At 33.0% G+C, this 17,901-nt stretch overlaps 1 protein-coding gene across 1 annotated transcript in view; it reads left to right on the forward strand.

Annotated features, from left to right (window-relative positions):
• GBE1 (1,4-alpha-glucan branching enzyme 1) overlaps positions 1 to 17,901 on the forward strand; it is a 269,487-nt gene that overhangs the window by 161,367 nt on the left and 90,219 nt on the right. The window contains exons 8-11 of the mRNA XM_023216072.1: positions 4,707 to 4,822; positions 7,891 to 8,018; positions 12,795 to 12,893; positions 17,730 to 17,840. Coding sequence (XP_023071840.1) covers positions 4,707 to 4,822; positions 7,891 to 8,018; positions 12,795 to 12,893; positions 17,730 to 17,840 — 454 coding nt within the window. The remainder of the gene's footprint in view (positions 1 to 4,706; positions 4,823 to 7,890; positions 8,019 to 12,794; positions 12,894 to 17,729; positions 17,841 to 17,901) is intronic.

The raw sequence follows: 17,901 nt of genomic DNA on the forward strand, positions 1-17,901 counted from the left end.
AGAAAATTATGTGATATAGAAAAGAACTTCAAAACCATAATTTATAATAACTACCTACATTCTGAAATTTCCATTATTACAGATTTTTAGTAGTTGAATGAACAATTTGTCTCACTAGAGTTTTGTGCTACTCATTATCGAATAGTATTTGAAATTAATATATACAATAGCCTCTATTCTCAGTGTCTAAAAATCCAGATATGTTTTATTTTATTATTGATGATACTGTTATCTGCTACTGGATATGAATTACTACTTTTTGATCATTTCAAGTTTTCTCTTAATTCCAGTTGGCTGAGTTTGTAATATAACTTACACAAATTATGAGCAAAACATAATATTTTTAATTGTTGGTTAATTTAATTAAAATTAAGTTGATTAATGAATTCTTTTAATTTTTTAAAGTAAACCAGATAGTTCGATGTTACCCGTTATTATATTAAATGGTGATATTTTAGAATATCTTTCTAAAAATATGTCATTTTTATTATAATTTAAGGCTTTTTTTTTGGCATTCTGTACCTTTCTCGTTTTTCCTCACAGTCTACTGCCTCAATTGAAATACACAGATCAAAACCTGAGGTTTTGGATTCGTGGTTTTATGATGTACTGTTTAATACACATTCAGCCTAAAAGCCTACAGAATATCTAAGAGGAACATCATTTTTTCCTTTATTTTTTTTGATATTTAGTGGCTGCTTAGTAATGTCTCTTATTTATTAATATACAATATTAGTAGGTTTAGTAACATCCAGTGAACTAAGTTGCAAATTTTGAAAATCTCAGAGGTTTTTCTGGACCACAAATAAATAGAACATTAGGCAAATAAGCTTGGATTACAAAATGTAACATTATTAATAAATGTCATTCTATTTGATAATAGTTGCTTACTGAGAAAATTTGTCTATATTTCATTATCAAGATTATTGGCAGAATGTGAGACAATCAACAGTTTTTGATTTTAGGGATATTTCCTAAAAACCTTAATACTGGAATTATCTGTGTGACAAAATTTCCTTAATAAATCCTCATTACTTGATTACGGGTTGAATATTTCAAACATCTAAGCCAATTAGAATCATGGTTATTTTGATTGCCAGAAATCCTTAAATGTATGTATTATCCATCGATGTATTCAGTTTCTATATTAGGCACCTTTGATTTAAACATTTTTTTTAGTGGTCTATGATTCATAAGAAAGTCAGTTGCATTTCATTTTTTTTTTTCTGGATATTAGAGATTTTGTTTTGCTCCAGAAAATAAATTGGGAGTGCTCTAATCAGTTGACTATGCACAGTATGAATAACGCAGTGCTGGTTTGTAATATATGTGTTGATTAGTTTAAGATATAAAGCTAAGAACTAAAATGGGTTACTTCTTAAACACATTCATTTTGACCAATGAGGTGTGTGTGTATGTGTGTGTGTGTATGTGTGTATGTGTGTATATATGTGTGTGTGTATATATATATATATTTGGCATCACCATCTAAAAGTTAGCATCTAGCTCCTCCAATTGTTCAGAAATTAGGCTTCTGGCCAGTAAGTGGTTTGTAAGGACAGGCTTTAAAAGCTGTATGCCAATGGAGTAATCTAAGTCCAGGCTTGTCTGTTGGAACGCACCAAAATAAAACTGTCTTAAATTCTGCTGTATATTTTTATGAGATTCTAATCAACTGGATATATCAACTGTGTTATGGGCTGTTTGATGACACTTTGAGGTAGAAAAAGTAAATTGCCTTTTTTATTGTACTTTTTACCAGACATTGTCATACTCTGACTCAAGGCAAACCATTGGGTTGAGGTGATTCAGTTCATTTACTACTAGAGAAAACACTGAACAGTATTTCTAATTCAGTCATAGTCTGGAATACTTCGTATTCCTTTTTCTGTCAACACCCCAAAAAAGGAAAAATGGAATCTATGAGCTTGAATTTGGAAATTATGAGAGTAGAAGTAATATTGAACATCTTTCAGAAATCAGTATTTTGACTGGTGACTTATTCTTTAAGCTTGCTCTATTTCAAAGACAAATCTTAGATTCAGTGAACTAGTTCCTTCTTGTATGAGATTATTGTTTTCATGGTCCATGTGACTGCTGGAGGGTTGCAGAACAGGGTACCTCTGCTGGATGTCCTTGCATACTTGGATTTTTAATGTGAATTTAAGAATCATCCACTTGATTTTGAGGTCTGGGTACCTATGAGACAAAATGATTAGGGAAGAAGTTTTTTCTCCAGTAATGTGTACTAAGTATTTTATAATTATTTACAAAAAGGTTGTACTTTTGTGCAGAAAATTTAACATAGCATAACTAAGATTACTATCCTTAGAAACTGACAATTTATTTTTTCTTATACAACAAAGGCTAGTTATTTATAAAATGTTACCCTTATAAGACTGGTTATTTTTGCATAACTGATACTAATAATCTAGTTTTAGAAAGTCGACTTAGCCAGAGAATTAATGCTTTAAACTTTTGCTTTGTACTTGCTGCTACTGACTTTAAAATTTTGTATTTGGCTTTTTCCTAAATCCATTTCCTGATATTTGGTTAAAAAAATAAAACTTTTTGGATTTTTGTTCCTTACTATTTTGTTCTAGATAGTTTACTTTCATAAAATTTTGTCTATTGTATTTCATTAATGATTCGTAAAATATAAAAGACATTAAAAGCAGTAAAAATTTGATTTATCTCTTTAATCTTGTAGTAGTTTTTAAAAGGCTGTTCATCATTTTTAGACAATGTGAAAGAGTATTTCAGAGATCTGAAGAATAGAATGCAGTTTTTAACCCATGACAACTTTTCAATTAGATGCTCCATGGTCACTATTGTTTCTTTTCTGATTGTCACGGGAATTTTTTTGTTGTTCATACACGCCAAGAATCTGTCTAGTGACATAGTTATCCCCAAATGTGTCTTTTTATTTTAATATTTTAAACACAGTTTATTTCCTGTTTTGATCAAGAATAGAATAGATTAAATATTGTAGTAAAAGGAATCAATAGGACTTTCATTACCTTTGACTTTAATGAAATCTGCTGTGACACTAGGCAATTCTTTCTTTTCAATGATCGAGTTCACATCGTTTCCTTCTTCTGTTTTCCATTGAATTGCAATATAATTCACTTATCTTTCCCTTTACTTAGAAGAATGTATTCTTTTCAAAAAATTATTTTCAAAGGATTATTTGTATGCAATTTTATTCAAGTCTTCTTTCTGAAGTTCTCATAGCAAACTTGTTACAAAATATAGATATATGTTTGGGGACAGGGAGCTCTCTGTATCTACCTTTCAATTTTTCTGTGAATCTAAAACTCTGAAAAATAAAATGTATTAATTATAAGAAAACTAGAAACAATATAGTAAAGAAAATTCCTATGCAAAATAGAGTGATTTTGATCTTACACAGTTCTAGTATATCTATTTGTTTCTATTCATTTCTTCTGTTAAACAGGATTTCCCCCTTAAACCGTTATGAATGTGCAATTATAGAACCATCAGCAAATACTACCTTCAAGATTGCTTAACCTTAAAATCTTGAACCTCCTGTCTCCCTTTTATATCTATTAGATTGCTTGGATTTCTTTTCATTTTTTTTTTAACTTAGTAAGTTTTCAAAACTCAAAGTAACTTATTTAAAACAGTTAATTACTAACAACACTTATTTTTCCCCGAAGTTTGGATTTACAATTCTGAAGTTAATTTTGATGACTTCATCTTCATTTATGTCAGATTGTTCTTTAATATATGCAAAGTTTTAAAAATACATAAATTTCAACTGGGGTAAAGATTCATGTACACTATTACGGAGCTTTGTCATTAAACTAAATGAGGTATTAAAGTCTTAAAACCACAGTTATAATAAGATAGAGAACTCAACCATACTATATGACTAAAGAAAATACTAATTGATGATGCCTTCTTCTCACTTGTCCTAAACAGACTTGTTTCGTGTGGTGTTTTTAATTGAGTTATACAGTTTCTTTGTTTTCCTTCTCTTTTTATGGATGTAGGACTCTGAAACTCGTAAAACTTTGGACTTTATTAAACGTGTTTTTTGGTAATTAGGTTTTCTTTTTTTACTTCCATGAAACAACAGTCTAGTCAATGTAATGTTGCTTACCATGTGGTTGATTTTCTGTTTTTATCTTTTACTTTTTATTCTGAATCATATCTGTTTGAAATTGTAGCAGGAGGAACTATTTCAAGCAAAAAGTCATTGAAAGTACTTTTTGTACTGATAATGAAAATGCATTTTCTGAAAGGAGAAAAATCACATAATTATGGTTATATTACATGAAAATCCTTTTTAAAAATTCAGGGACTGGTAATAGATTTTATTCCTTTGCTTTTTTTGAGCACTACTATATAGTAATGACTTTTGTGGTTGCTGAGAACACGGCATTGAATAAGACAGAGTCTCTGGTTTTGGAGTTCATGTTAAAAAAATTTTTTCCTTAAGTTTTCTTAGATATTAAGTGACTTTGTGGACTATAAAAATTAATAATTTTTCCCTTTAGAATGAGTTTCATCAGCCAACTGAGATTCTTATTAGTTTTGTGACTTTTATATATGTTATATTTCTTGAACATTATGATTCTTGAGATAGAGCCCTATAATTTTAGTTAATAGCAAACATTTATAACCATTAAGGAAAATGCTCTTTACATTTTGCTTAAATACATATTTCTCTTACATTTTAGCTGGGAAGTTTTAAGATTCCTTCTGTCAAACATAAGATGGTGGTTGGAAGAATATCGCTTTGATGGATTTCGTTTTGATGGTGTTACATCCATGCTTTATCATCACCATGGAATGGGTAGGTAACCTGATATAATCAGGTATGGGGTTAATTGCAGAAGCTGCAATAGCCATTATGCCTTGATTTTTATTAGTTCCATTACATATGCTCTCTTCGTAGTAATTTATTACCCCATTTTGGCAATAGGTAGAGTATAAGTACATTTTATAAGTAAACAAAAGATAATCATTTCCTTTGAAATTTATCTACTGAATATGCTGTCATTATTGTGTAGCTTAAAACTTTTTTGACGAAACCGTTTATTATAACACCTTCAGGATGTGAACACTACAGCACTTCCAATTAAAATAAAAAATAATAGATGAGAACAGTTGTGAATGCATAGGGTTTTACATATTACACATGGAATAAAATATGTATTTTAATTATAGATTTACCTGGTTAAAATTAAATTATAAATTAATTTGAAATTAAAAGTATTTATCACTCTCAGTTTAAAAGTTGTACAGGCTGGGCGTGGTGGCTCACGCTTGTAATCCCAGCACTTTGGGAGGCCAAGGTGGCAGATCACGAGGTCAGGAGATCGAGAGCATTCTGTCTAACACGGTGAAACCCTATCTCTACGAAAAAAAAAAAAAAAAAAAAAAAAAAAATTAGCTGGGTGTGGTGATGGCTGCCTGTAGTCCCAGCTACTCGGGAGGCTGAGGCAGGAGAATGGCGGGAACCTGGGAGGCAGAGCTTGCAGTGAACTAAGATTGGGCCACAGCACTCCAGCCTGGGCAACAGAGTGAGACTCTGTCTCAAAAAAGTAAATAAATAAAATAAAAATAAAAATTGGACAAAGAAGTGGAATCACAGAATACTAATCCCTCAATAGATGACATGGGAACAATTATTATTATTATTATTATTATTATTAGAGACAGAGTCTTTTTCTGTTGCCCAGGCTGGAGTGCAGTGGTGTGAACTCAGATCACTGCAAACTCCACCTCTTGGGTTCAAGTGATTCTCCTGCCTCAGCCTCCTGAGTAGCTGGGATTACAGGTGCCTGTTTTCATACCCGGCTCATTTTTGTATTTTTTTTAGTAGAGACGGGGTTTCACCGTGTTGGCCAGGTTGCTCTCAAACTTCTGACCTCAGGTGATCTGCCCGCCTTGGCCTCCCGAAGGGCTGGGATTGCAGGAGTGAGCCACCGTGCCCAGTCAATTATTATTATTTTTCAATGGCCAAATAGTCACCATCAATAAACAGAAAAAAGGTAAAAAAGGGTGAAAAACTTGACTAACTGACTAAATCTTGAAAACTGACTGCCAAGGAAAGAAGCTAAACATTCGAAGTGTGCTACTGCTTGATCTTACTCATGATGCTGCCCACTTGAAATGTTCCTAGGAAAGAAGTTGAATCTGTAAAACACAACAGATTTCATTGATATCCATGTTCCAGTTTCAGGGAAGCTGACTTATGGTATGCAAAGACAAGCATGGCAAAAGTTTAGAAAAATCTTTTCCTAGATTTAAACACCTACATGCCCCTGCAGAAACTACCTCACTGAGAGGGGAGTATATTCCAGTGATTCGTGGTAGTAGAGGAGTGAACCAAAGTTTATGGATATGGGATGTGCTTTTCATGGATAGAGAATCCAAGAAATGGTTAAAGAAAAACATTCTGAGTTATTTAACATTTTTTTTCTCCCTTGGAATGAGGGAGAAAGCAACAAACAAGATTCCTGAAACCACACAGCAAAAGATTAAATAGAATACCAGAAAAGTTGAGATAAGGCAATTAATATCAAGCACAGTATTTAATTTATAAACTCAGTAATAAAGAGAAATTTATCAGGAGGTGATGAATTTACCTGCAATTTGCTTGCATGCATGAAAAAAAAATGGTTAGACTCATAGTATTTTATTTGCAGAAGCAATGTCTGCCAAATTCTTACAAAGTGTGACTCAAACATTTGCTAGTTGAATGATGGTTGCTAGGGGCTGAGGAGTGGAGGAAATGGAGAGATGTTGATCAAAGGGCACACTTTTTGTTTTAAGGTGCATAAGCTAGGTGGAATCTAATGTAACTATGGTTAATAATATTAGTTGGTATTTGATGAGAGCCGACTTTTAAGTATCCTTACACACACACACACACACACATACACACACACGTACACACACAGTAACTATGGGTGGTGACGAATGTGTTAATTTGAGTATAGTAATCAGTACACAATGTATACCAATATCAAATCAGTACCTTGGAAACCTTGAATATATACAATTTTTATTTGTCAATTAAACATTTTAAAATTAAAGAATGACAGCATCAAACAAAAGTGAGAAACTTGATAGTTATATTGCTGCTGAAATACAAACAGGAAAGAACTTGAAGAATAAGACTTCCATAATTATACTTGAAAATATCCCTCAGTGATAGAATCCGGCAAACTGAGAAAAAAAAAATCAATGGAACTTAGACATAGAGAAACAGGGTAAAAGGCTGATGTTGAGCACAAATTTGATTTTATTATAACAATAAGAGTAAATTACTGAAAGAATAGAAAGTAAATGGTATAACCCAAGCAAGTGAAATGTGCTATAACCTACCAAGGTTAGGAGGTGGGAGAAGAGGAGGCAGGAGGAAGTTTGAGAATATATAATCTCTTTATCATAGGGAACTCCATATTGCATAAATTAAAGTACCTGTTTGAAATAATATAAATATTGTGCTCAATTTTATGATGGTTTTCCTATTTTCTTTTCCTTACCACAAAGGGATTTAATAACATCTTAATGTGACAGAAAATGTATTGAAAATTATTTGATATTTAGAATTCCCTTTAGTATGATTTCACTTTTTTGCCATATAATTTGGCCAAAATTAAATTAAATCTTTAAAGTGCTTTGTTTTTCTCATGTCTGCGCATTTGTCAAACAAAATTGATTTGCAGGATTGTCTGAACTCTGAATGTTGACTTGTAGTACTTTTCTAAGTCAGTATATTTGCTCGTACTTATGTTATTAAACTGCTACAATAACAAAATTCATGTAAAAAACTAATTAGTGGATGTATTTGTGCAGAGTTAAGACGTGCTTTTTAACATAATATATCCATATTGATTTTCTTTTTCTAAGGTCAAAGTTTCTCAGGTGATTACAGTGAATATTTCGGACTACAAGTAGATGAAGATGCCTTGACTTACCTCATGTTGGCAAATCATTTGGTTCACACGCTGTGTCCGGATTCTATAACAATAGCTGAGGTAAAGCCACAGTGAAGTCTTACCTTCTGACCCCCTTTAATAGAGAGCATGTTGTCAGCATACAGTATTTGACTAATCAATCTCGTGTTGTCAATAATTGCATAAATGAAATTCTACCCTGTGTATAGTGCAGCTATCTTGTATGGGTGGCACATTAGTTAGAATTCACTGTTTCCCTATTAGAAGATAATGTATACTAATTACTTGTCACCATTCTATTGTTAAAAAAGAAAATGCCAGTGGTTAGAAAGTTAAATGTCCTAATCAGTGGACAGGCCCTTCCACTATGAGACCTTCAGCAGAGAAAAGAATTGAATATTAATGTGTGTCTGTCCATTTATTTTTTTTTTCTTTCCTGGCTCAATCATTAGAGATAGGATGGATCGCTGCCTGCAAGCTTCTCTGAAGCCTTTCTTGTTCTGATGCGATTACCTTTCTTGTTTATGTTATTGCTCTCAGATTGCCAAATGTTCACTAGTTATTCATGATTCTTGAAGGTTCATGATTAACTGTCCCAAAGCTGCACTGTAATGATATAATTCTGTATATGCATAATTGACAATTCCCCTCTTGGTGATAAATGTGATAAATTAAGAAGTTTGTTAAATGCTTATGCTAATTTAGATTTAGTGCTAAAATCCCTCTGGTTTTCTAAGTTCTCTAACTAGGAATTATTATTAAAATTGAATTTAGTGTGTTAAAACTGTTCTATACAAAGTATAGTGGTTGGCATATAAAAATAGTAAGACTACTTTTAAAAAGAGTTAGAATTAAGGTGTGTTTTTACATTGTCAGCGTTTAGTTTATTGGTATGAAATGGAATAAATAGTCTCCTTCCTGTAGTATTTATTTTTTGTATAGACTGTTTTTATATACACCATTTCTCAAAATCAGAAATCTCTAATTTTATAAATGGTATGATTTCATTGCTTGAATAGAGGAGAATAGTTTTATTCCCTTCAGGCACTTTACTTTCTAAGTATTTTCTGGGAATAGAACAGTAGCCCTAAATTCCTGAAATTGGTTCTTATGTACAATTAAAAAGCAACAACCTGTCATACAATTTAGACACCCAGTATTATTTCACAGTCATGACCTACCTACATTTGATCATAGCACATCTTACTAATACTTGTGCTAATTCTTTTTGTGCTGAATATCTTTAACATCATTCAGAGTGTATTTTAAACTTTTGTCTTCTGTATATTTGAATTTTATTTGTCAAACATCAAAAATTTAATTAGTTTGTCAGTGATATTTATGGCAATCCAAAGAGATATTACAAATGACAAATTACAATTAATTACAATTAATGACAGCACAAATCAAAAGTGGATACTGAAGGAAAAGAAGCAATGATTTAATGCATGAAAGTTAAAATTGTTACATTGATCTTTCCATTCATTTCAAGTAAAATAGTTTCATCATCTAGGGAGCTCTGGTCTGATTATCAGTGTTTCTACCAATGAAACTGATACTTTAGCCTACTTTATATTACTTGGTTTTAGATTTTTTTTAAAAACAAGATGTACTTTCAATTTATTCTACTTAAATTGAAAACGACTTCAATTTCAGTACATCGCTTTTCTGTCTAGTGGGAGTCTCTTCCAAATGTAGAATTGATCCCCATGAACTTTTTTTTTTAAGAAAAGGAATGTGTTTGAATGGATAAGCAATATAAATTTATTTAAATTCCTTTAGTAGAAATATGAATTTATTTATAATGACAATAACAAAAAATTGAATTTCTTTTTGTATTTTGCTCAGTGTATCTACCATTTTACATTATTATATTTGCTATATTAAAACATTTTTGATTGATGTATCTTTCCCTCTGGAATGGTTGTATAAGTGCTCTTTATATAGTAAAAAATTAGAACTATTTTAATTTCATCCAAAACACAGAATCATTTTCATATGCCATATGAGTAGGCATCAATTGTTTTATATTTAGAGTATGTTTATTTTGATGATCTTTATGATTTACCTTTTTTTTCTTAAAAATTTTAAAAGAGCAGTCACTAACTTTCCACTTTCAAAAGGAGGGCCAAAATAATTCATATGCATTAATGAGGCAGCTTTCTAGAAATCAGATTTAGGAGTCAAGACCATATGATTGTTATCAAATCACCAGGGGTTCAGTCTAGGTCCTGCTGCTTGCTGCACAGAAAGCCAATCACTGAGACAATGATTATCGCTGGAGAAGACTTTGGTCAGTCTCAAATCCATCTCTCTGACCAACTAAAATTAGAGGTTTATATGGTAAGAAATAAATGTAACAATGTGTAAGAAAACAGAACTAGAGAGGGGTAAGGAAGCAATCGTGAGGAATGACTGGGCTGGCATCTCATTGCATGCCGTGATTTGGGGAACTTCAGTTCTTTGATACATTTTTTTGAGAAGCTTGAGGGACAAATCCAGGTTTCAGGCTTTTCAAAAGGATTAATTTCTACGTTTATCCAAAAAATCTATCTATGGGATGATTAGGTTTCATGATGACCATATGTTTTTCTTAGCAGATTCTATTTCCTAAAACTACATTGAGACTGGATATAGAACATGCCTTAATATTTTCTTGAGAAAATCTGTCTTGATCTTTAATACCAGCCCATCACCAGTCATTCTTGACAGTTTGGTCTTTGGAAAACCCTTTTTCAGAAAGCATTGTGTCTGTAATTCTAGTTCCTAATATGGTGCCTGATATTTAATACATATTCATCCAATCCTGTCTGAGGAAATGTGACTTATATTTTGATAAATAGAATGGTTGAAATGGCTTCTTTTCTACTGATCATCTTTTTTCTACTTTATAAACCATAAAGAGCTATGCAGAAATAAGATATTACTGACAAACAATTTCTTACGGATATATTCTACCATATATTTACTTATATCTTCCTTCCATAAAAAAAAAAAAAGGCATTTAACCTGAGTCTCAGAGAGCTTATGGTATCTAATAGTCTTTTACAGGAGGTGAGGATCATAATCTAAGGAAGACTTTGGGCATTGACAGATAGAGAAAAGCTTGTAACACGTACATTCAAGGGTGAATATTTCAAAGTGGCTGAAGTACTTAGTAATTAAAATGAAATAGTAGGAAATAATGGTGGAAAGATGTCTTTCCTTTCACTTTCTGCGCACTTTAGTTAATGATCACAACTACATCACATTGTCATTTCATAATTATAAGTATGTTTATGTGTATCCCAGTTTATTAATCTGTGAAAGTCAGATATTATATCTTATCTTTTAATCCTTCAGAGCACCTCACTCATTCACTCAACAGATACTTACTGAATAACCTGCTTGTGCCAAGTATTATTAAACTATTCTGGATTCTTGGGGTATATCAGTGAACAACAACTATAAACTCTTGACCTCATGGATCTTACACTATAACAGGGAGTAGGGGAGTAGCTAATTGGATAGTAAATCATATAGTAAATGCTTAATGTGTAATTGTTGAATTGAATCTTAAGCTAAGGAATTTGAATTTTCAATTGTTGGCTATTGAAATCTATTGAAGGGCGGAATGTCTCATAAGATATGAATTTGGCAACAGTTAGTATAAAGAGAAGGTAGAGGTGGGGAATGCCATTTGAATATGGTCTAGGCAAGCAGTAATGAAGATTAAATAAGATTGTGGCTGTGGTAATGGACCAAAGGAAAGTAACTTATTTGAAAGATATTGTGGAATTAGAATTGATAATACTTAGCGCATATTTTCCTAATATTGTCTTAATACTATATTTTGTTACATGTGAGTCCCTGTACCAATCTTTGAAACCCATTTTTAAATTAATTTTATTTGATTAATTATTGGATTACTAATTGTCTAGAGTAGAAAGGACCCTCTGTCAAAAAGCCTGATATCTGAATCTGGCTCTACATTAAGAATCCTCTATCTCGACTGGGTGTGGTAGCTCATGTCTGTTGTCCCAGCACTTTGGGAGGCTGAGATGGGTGGATCATTTGAGGTCAGGAGTTCAAGGCCACCCTGGCCAACATGATGAAACCCCATCTCTATCAAAAATATAAAAAATATTAGCTGGGAGTGGCGACGTGCCTGTAATCCCAGCCATTTGGGAGGCTGAAGCAGGAGAATCGCTTGAACCTGGGAGGCAGAGGTTGCAGTGAGCTCATATCATGCCACTGTATACCAGCCTGGCAACAAGAGTGAAACTCTGTCTCGAGAGATCCCTTCACCTCAGTAAGCCTCAGTTTCTATATCTGCTAAATGAAGATAATGCCTACCTAATCTCAAAGACCCCTTCTAAGTGCAACCTACTTTAGTAAAAGCTGCTGCACTGTTTCACTGTTAATGTACTAACTCTACATTCCATTTCATCAAAAGCTAGTGTTCACAAAAATACACTCCCTATCAGGGCTATGTACAGAAAGAACAACTATAACAGATTTATGCCACATGTATTGTTGTGCTTGGTGAAAGCAACAAAACTAATAAATGTTCTACAGTAGTTCAAAAATAAGAAACTATGTTTTAGCAATAATAGTTTTACTCTTTTGTGTTCTCTAGGTGATACTAAAGAAAAGAAACAAATAGCTTCATGAGATCAAAGTTTGCCTGGAGTGAAAACATTAAGCAAAAATCTTTCTGGGAAATGAGATATGCTATCACAATTTTATCGACTTTTATGTTACCAAAGCAGCCCCAAATATATGACCCTATTATTGTTTTCATTTATTGACTTGGGCTTTACTGTCAGAATATTTACTAAAAGTTTGATCATGATGAACTGCCATTCTTTGTTTTAGGATGTGTCAGGAATGCCGGCTCTGTGCTCTCCAATTTCCCAGGGAGGGGGTGGTTTTGACTATCGACTAGCCATGGCAATTCCAGATAAGTGGATTCAGGTAAGAGTCCATGTAAATATTTTTTGTTTCTGCGAATACTATGTTGCTTCATTTATCTTTATTTCTTAGTTGTGATCATTAGTTACAGATATTATAATTGAAGTATTAAGTTATTTCATTAGTCTGTCGATTCTTATGCTATTTAATAAGGTGCTTCTCAAAATGTTAAAAGTTCTGATTTAAAGTATTCATACTTATTCAGGCAAAGGGAAAATATGATTAATATAATGTTAGCTGCATAAATGGAATTTTGCATTATCAATGCAATTATATGAAACTTCAGTGCTCTATATTTAATACACATTAGACTTCATTAAAGCATTCATTTATGCCTACAGATCATGCATTAATGTAAAAGTTACCCCTGAATTCCCAGTACTTGCTTAATAGTATGGTTTTTCCTCAACAGATTTGGATTGGATTCATCCATTCCTTTATTAAGCATTAAAAAGTCCTTACCATGTGTCAGACACTAGGAATGAATACATGGTACTTTGCACATCATTTATCAATAAAATTTTATTAAATTTAATGACAGTTCAAGTAGTTTGGGTTTTTTTTTTTTCATTTAATGTTTGCCTAAAGGACTAAAGTCATTATGTAGACTTAGGTTTGATAAAGAACATTTCTTAGCAGCCATGTCGACATTCATGGGCTGAATATGTATAAGGAGTCAGATTGTATATAAATAATCATAGCTTTCTGATGAGCCCTTTACTTCAGACATGAACTGGTGCCATGAGACCACAGTTGTGGAAGGGCTTAATTTTGTGTAGAAAAACCATAGAGCCTACTCTTAAGGAAGTGGTTACTATAATCATTTCTTAGCTGTCTTTCCTGTCTCCCCAGGCAATTTGTGCAATGCATAGCTGTGACATTAAACTTTGACCAACATAACTTCTGCTCCTACATTTCTAATGGTTCCTTAAATATTATCAGATCCAAAAGCAAATATTTTATAAAGATTTTTACTTAGAACACATACAAACAAACAAAGGAGTATTCTTCTTTCATACATGGGAAGGTAGCCTTGTATTTGTTACTTTAAAAAAAAATGCTGTGGTCTTCAAGTTTCTCACCTTGGTATAAGGTTCCTTGTCGGCCCCATCTCTTACTATTTCTAGTTTTTTTCATGTAGATTTTTTTTCCTCGCAAGTGACAAATCTTACTTTTTAACCTCCTGCTAAAAGTCTTAATCATTCTTTGTTCACATTCAATAATCTTTTAAGGTGTACATCAACCTAGAATTATTTTTCAGTCAGTAATAGCACAAAGTGAGATATTTTCTCTCTCAGTATTCATGGCAGCTTAAAAAATTGAAATTTAACCTAATAAACATTTTATTACATTGTATGCTGAAGGTAATGTGTTAGGCAATGTATCATACTTACTAATTATATATGATAATTATAATAATCATAGTTATCAAATAGAAAAATATTTTATCCTAAATTTAGGATATGACCATCCTGTTTTAGATTGTAAGTTCTGTAAAAGCAGTTATCATCTTCTGTTTTATGTAATTATTTAAAATTCTTATTGTATCACCAAATTGGGTCCCCCCTTAGTTAATAAAACTAAAGTTAAAATAGTATTACAACAAAACCCTTAGACACAGTGATTTTCCTCTACTTTTATAAGTGGTAAAAACAATTCAGTAAGTGGCTCCCATTTTCCTTACATGTCAATAAAACACTCAAGAGTTATTAAATCAGAATACAACTGTACTCAGAATGTATATGGTCTGCGATATTGTCTACCCATACAGTATGAGTTAGATTAGAATGCTAGATGTTATTCATTTTTTTGTAGTTCAAAAGCAAATTATGTATCATTTCCTAGTTGTATTATTTCAAAATCATTAGTTTCAAATATCATTCTTAGTTTAATCAATTACTGAACAAATATTTGACTATCTAAATTATGCCAAATTTGTTGTATTTCCTTTCATTTTATTTGATCATTTTTGAGGTGTTTGTGTTAAGGTGATGTATGTGTCTAATGAACTCATTCATTGATCTGTTAATTCCACCAGATATTTACTGAGCACCTAAGATAAATATAGCTTTTTAATTAAACTTTTTTGAGATATTAGGATAATTGTAGATTCACATATGGTTGTAAGGAATAATACAGTGAGATCTGGTATGCTCATTCATCAATTTTCCCCAGTGGTAACTTCTTGCAAAGCCATAGAATGATATTTTAACCAAGATACTCACATTGATATACTCAACGTGAAAAACACATTCTTTGCCACAAGATTCCCTCATGTTGCCTTTAGAGTAACACCTACTTATTTTCATCTTGCCTGCCTCTAATGACACCTTAACCCCTGGTAACCACTAATGTGATCGCCATTCCTATAATTTCATCATTTCAAAAATATTATATAAATGGAATCATGCAGTTTGTGACCTTTCTGGATTGGCATTTTCCGTTAGCAAAATTTTCTTGAGATTATCCAAGAAAACCTCCGGTGTTGTTACATCCAGCATTCTTGTCGCATGTATCAGCAGCATGTTCAACCTCCCTGAATAGGATTCCAAGGCAGGGGTATACCACGGTTTAACCATTCACTCATTGAAAAACCTCCAGGTTGCTCCAGCTTATGGCTATTGTGAATAAAGTTACTGTATGCGCGTATGTACTCGTTTTTTATCAACACAAGTGTTCATAAGTATGAGATAAATGCTCAAACACTACAATTACTGAACCATATAGTAATTCCCTGTTCAATTTTTTAAGAAACTGCTAAACTGTTTTCCAAAGTAGCTGTAACATTTTACATTCCGACTGGTGGTGTTTGAGAGACCCGCCTCTCTACAGCCTCTCCAGCATTTGGTGTTGTCGGTGTGTTTTATTTTAGCTATTATAATCAGCGTATGTGATATCTCATTGTGGTTTCATTATTTTTTGAATGATTTATAATGCTGGATACCAAGCATGTGCTTATTTGCCTCCTGCATGTCCTCTTTGGTGAGGTCTCTGTTCATGTCTTTTAACCATTTCCTGACTTCATTGTTTCTTTACCGTTGAGTTTTGAGAGTTATTTATATAGTTTAGATTCAACTCCTTTGTCAGATGTATGGTTGACAAATTTTTTCTCCTAGTCGGAAGCTTGTTCTTTCATCCTTTTCATATTGGCTTTCACAGAGCAATTGTTTAAACATTTTGATGAAGGCAGTTTATCATTTTTTCCCTAGTATAGGTCTCTCTTTTCTTATCAAGTTTAAGAACTTTGACTCTCTTCTGGTTTTTACTAAATGTTTTATAGTTTTTATTTTTTGTATTTAATTCCATGATCCATTTTGAGTTAAGTTCTGTGCAGTATATATGGCGTAGCTCAAGGTTCTTTATCTTTCTCTTTTTACCCATGGGTACCCAACTCTTTCAGCATCATTTGTTGAAACATCTGCCCTCCTTCCATTGAATTGCTTTTGCCTTTTTGTCAAAAATAAGTCTGGCACAATTGTGTAGGTCTATACATTCGTTTCCTATTGTTCCTATATCCAATTAGCCACAAACTTAGTGGCTTAAACAGCGCAAATTCACAACGGTTCTATGTGCTACAAAAATGAAATGGGTTTTACTGGGCTAAAATCAAAGCGTAAATGGGGCTGCATTTCTTCTGGAGGCTCTAAGGGAGAAGCCATTTCCTTGCCTTGTCTCACTCCTAAAAGCTGCCTATGTTCCTTGGCTTATGGCACCTTCCTCTCTCTTCAAAGCAGCAGTATACCGTCTTCAAATCTCTCTTTTATTTTGACCCTCATGCCTGCTTTTTAGACAGATTCTCGTGGATTAGGCTGCAAACATTTATGGATGGTTGCTCTTCTGCCTTCCACGTTCTGCCCTCTGGTGCCCAAAGATTTGCACTGCAATTATGAGAACTGCTTATGTTCTCATAATTGTATGAGTGTGTTGCATTAAAGAGGGAGAGTAAATGTAGGACATAATGCTGAGGAACATTAGCCTTTATAGGACAAACAGAGGAAGAGAATTTATGTCAGGAGTGGCAGAAAAAAACAAAACAAGATAAAACCGTAGTTTCATAGAGAAGTTCATGGGCAGGAGATAGGACAGTGTCAATATGTATAGCAAGTATCTACTTCAGAGAGAGCAATTACTAACTTAAGCTTAGACCACAAGCTTAACCTCAGCAAGTTCAGTTGCGTAAGTATAGTGTTAGAGGGACAGAGCCAGACTGAAGACTGAATAGAAATTGAAATGCAGACACAAAATGTGTGGTCTGTTAAGAGGGTAATTATTTCATGATAATTAGCTTTGAATTTTGAAACAGTTCTTGTTTTATCATTTTGTAAAAACGAAGTGAAACCCTCTTTTTACCAATATTTTTCATATAAACAAAAAAAAATGTAACAAGTGCATGTCTACCATGGGCAAGTTGTAGAAAGTCGTGCGGTGCAATAACGCATTACTGTGGACATTAATCAAGAGGTAGCAGTTATTACAGAAAAAAAGTTGCAAAGATCCTAAAGTATAGTGATTAAACTGTCTGGATAAAAGCGCGCACGCACACACACACGCACACACACACACACTCTACACCACAGTGATTAAACTGGATAAAAGCGCGCACGCACACACACACACACACACGCACACACACACACTCTACACCACTGTCATTTGGACATTCTGTATAAAAGCTGTGATTTCAGTAAAAGTTTGAACAGTGATAACTTTGCTATATGGGTGGGCTAATATGTGTATATCAGATAGTTTGCACTGATACAATGCATCCCTTCGGATTGGGATTTAAAATAAGAAAAGCAATGGTTGACTCAGAAGCTTATTTTTCTCTCTTTTGTCCAGCTACTTAAAGAGTTTAAAGACGAAGACTGGAATATGGGCGACATAGTATACACTCTCACAAACAGGCGCTACCTTGAAAAGTGCATTGCTTATGCAGAGAGCCATGATCAGGTAAATGAATATGTGCATAAATTCATTTCTTTCTCTCTCTCTCTCTTCCTCCTTCCCTCTC

This window comes from Piliocolobus tephrosceles, chromosome 2, assembly GCF_002776525.5.
Source record: "Piliocolobus tephrosceles isolate RC106 chromosome 2, ASM277652v3, whole genome shotgun sequence".
NCBI classification, from domain to species: Eukaryota; Metazoa; Chordata; class Mammalia; order Primates; family Cercopithecidae; genus Piliocolobus; species Piliocolobus tephrosceles.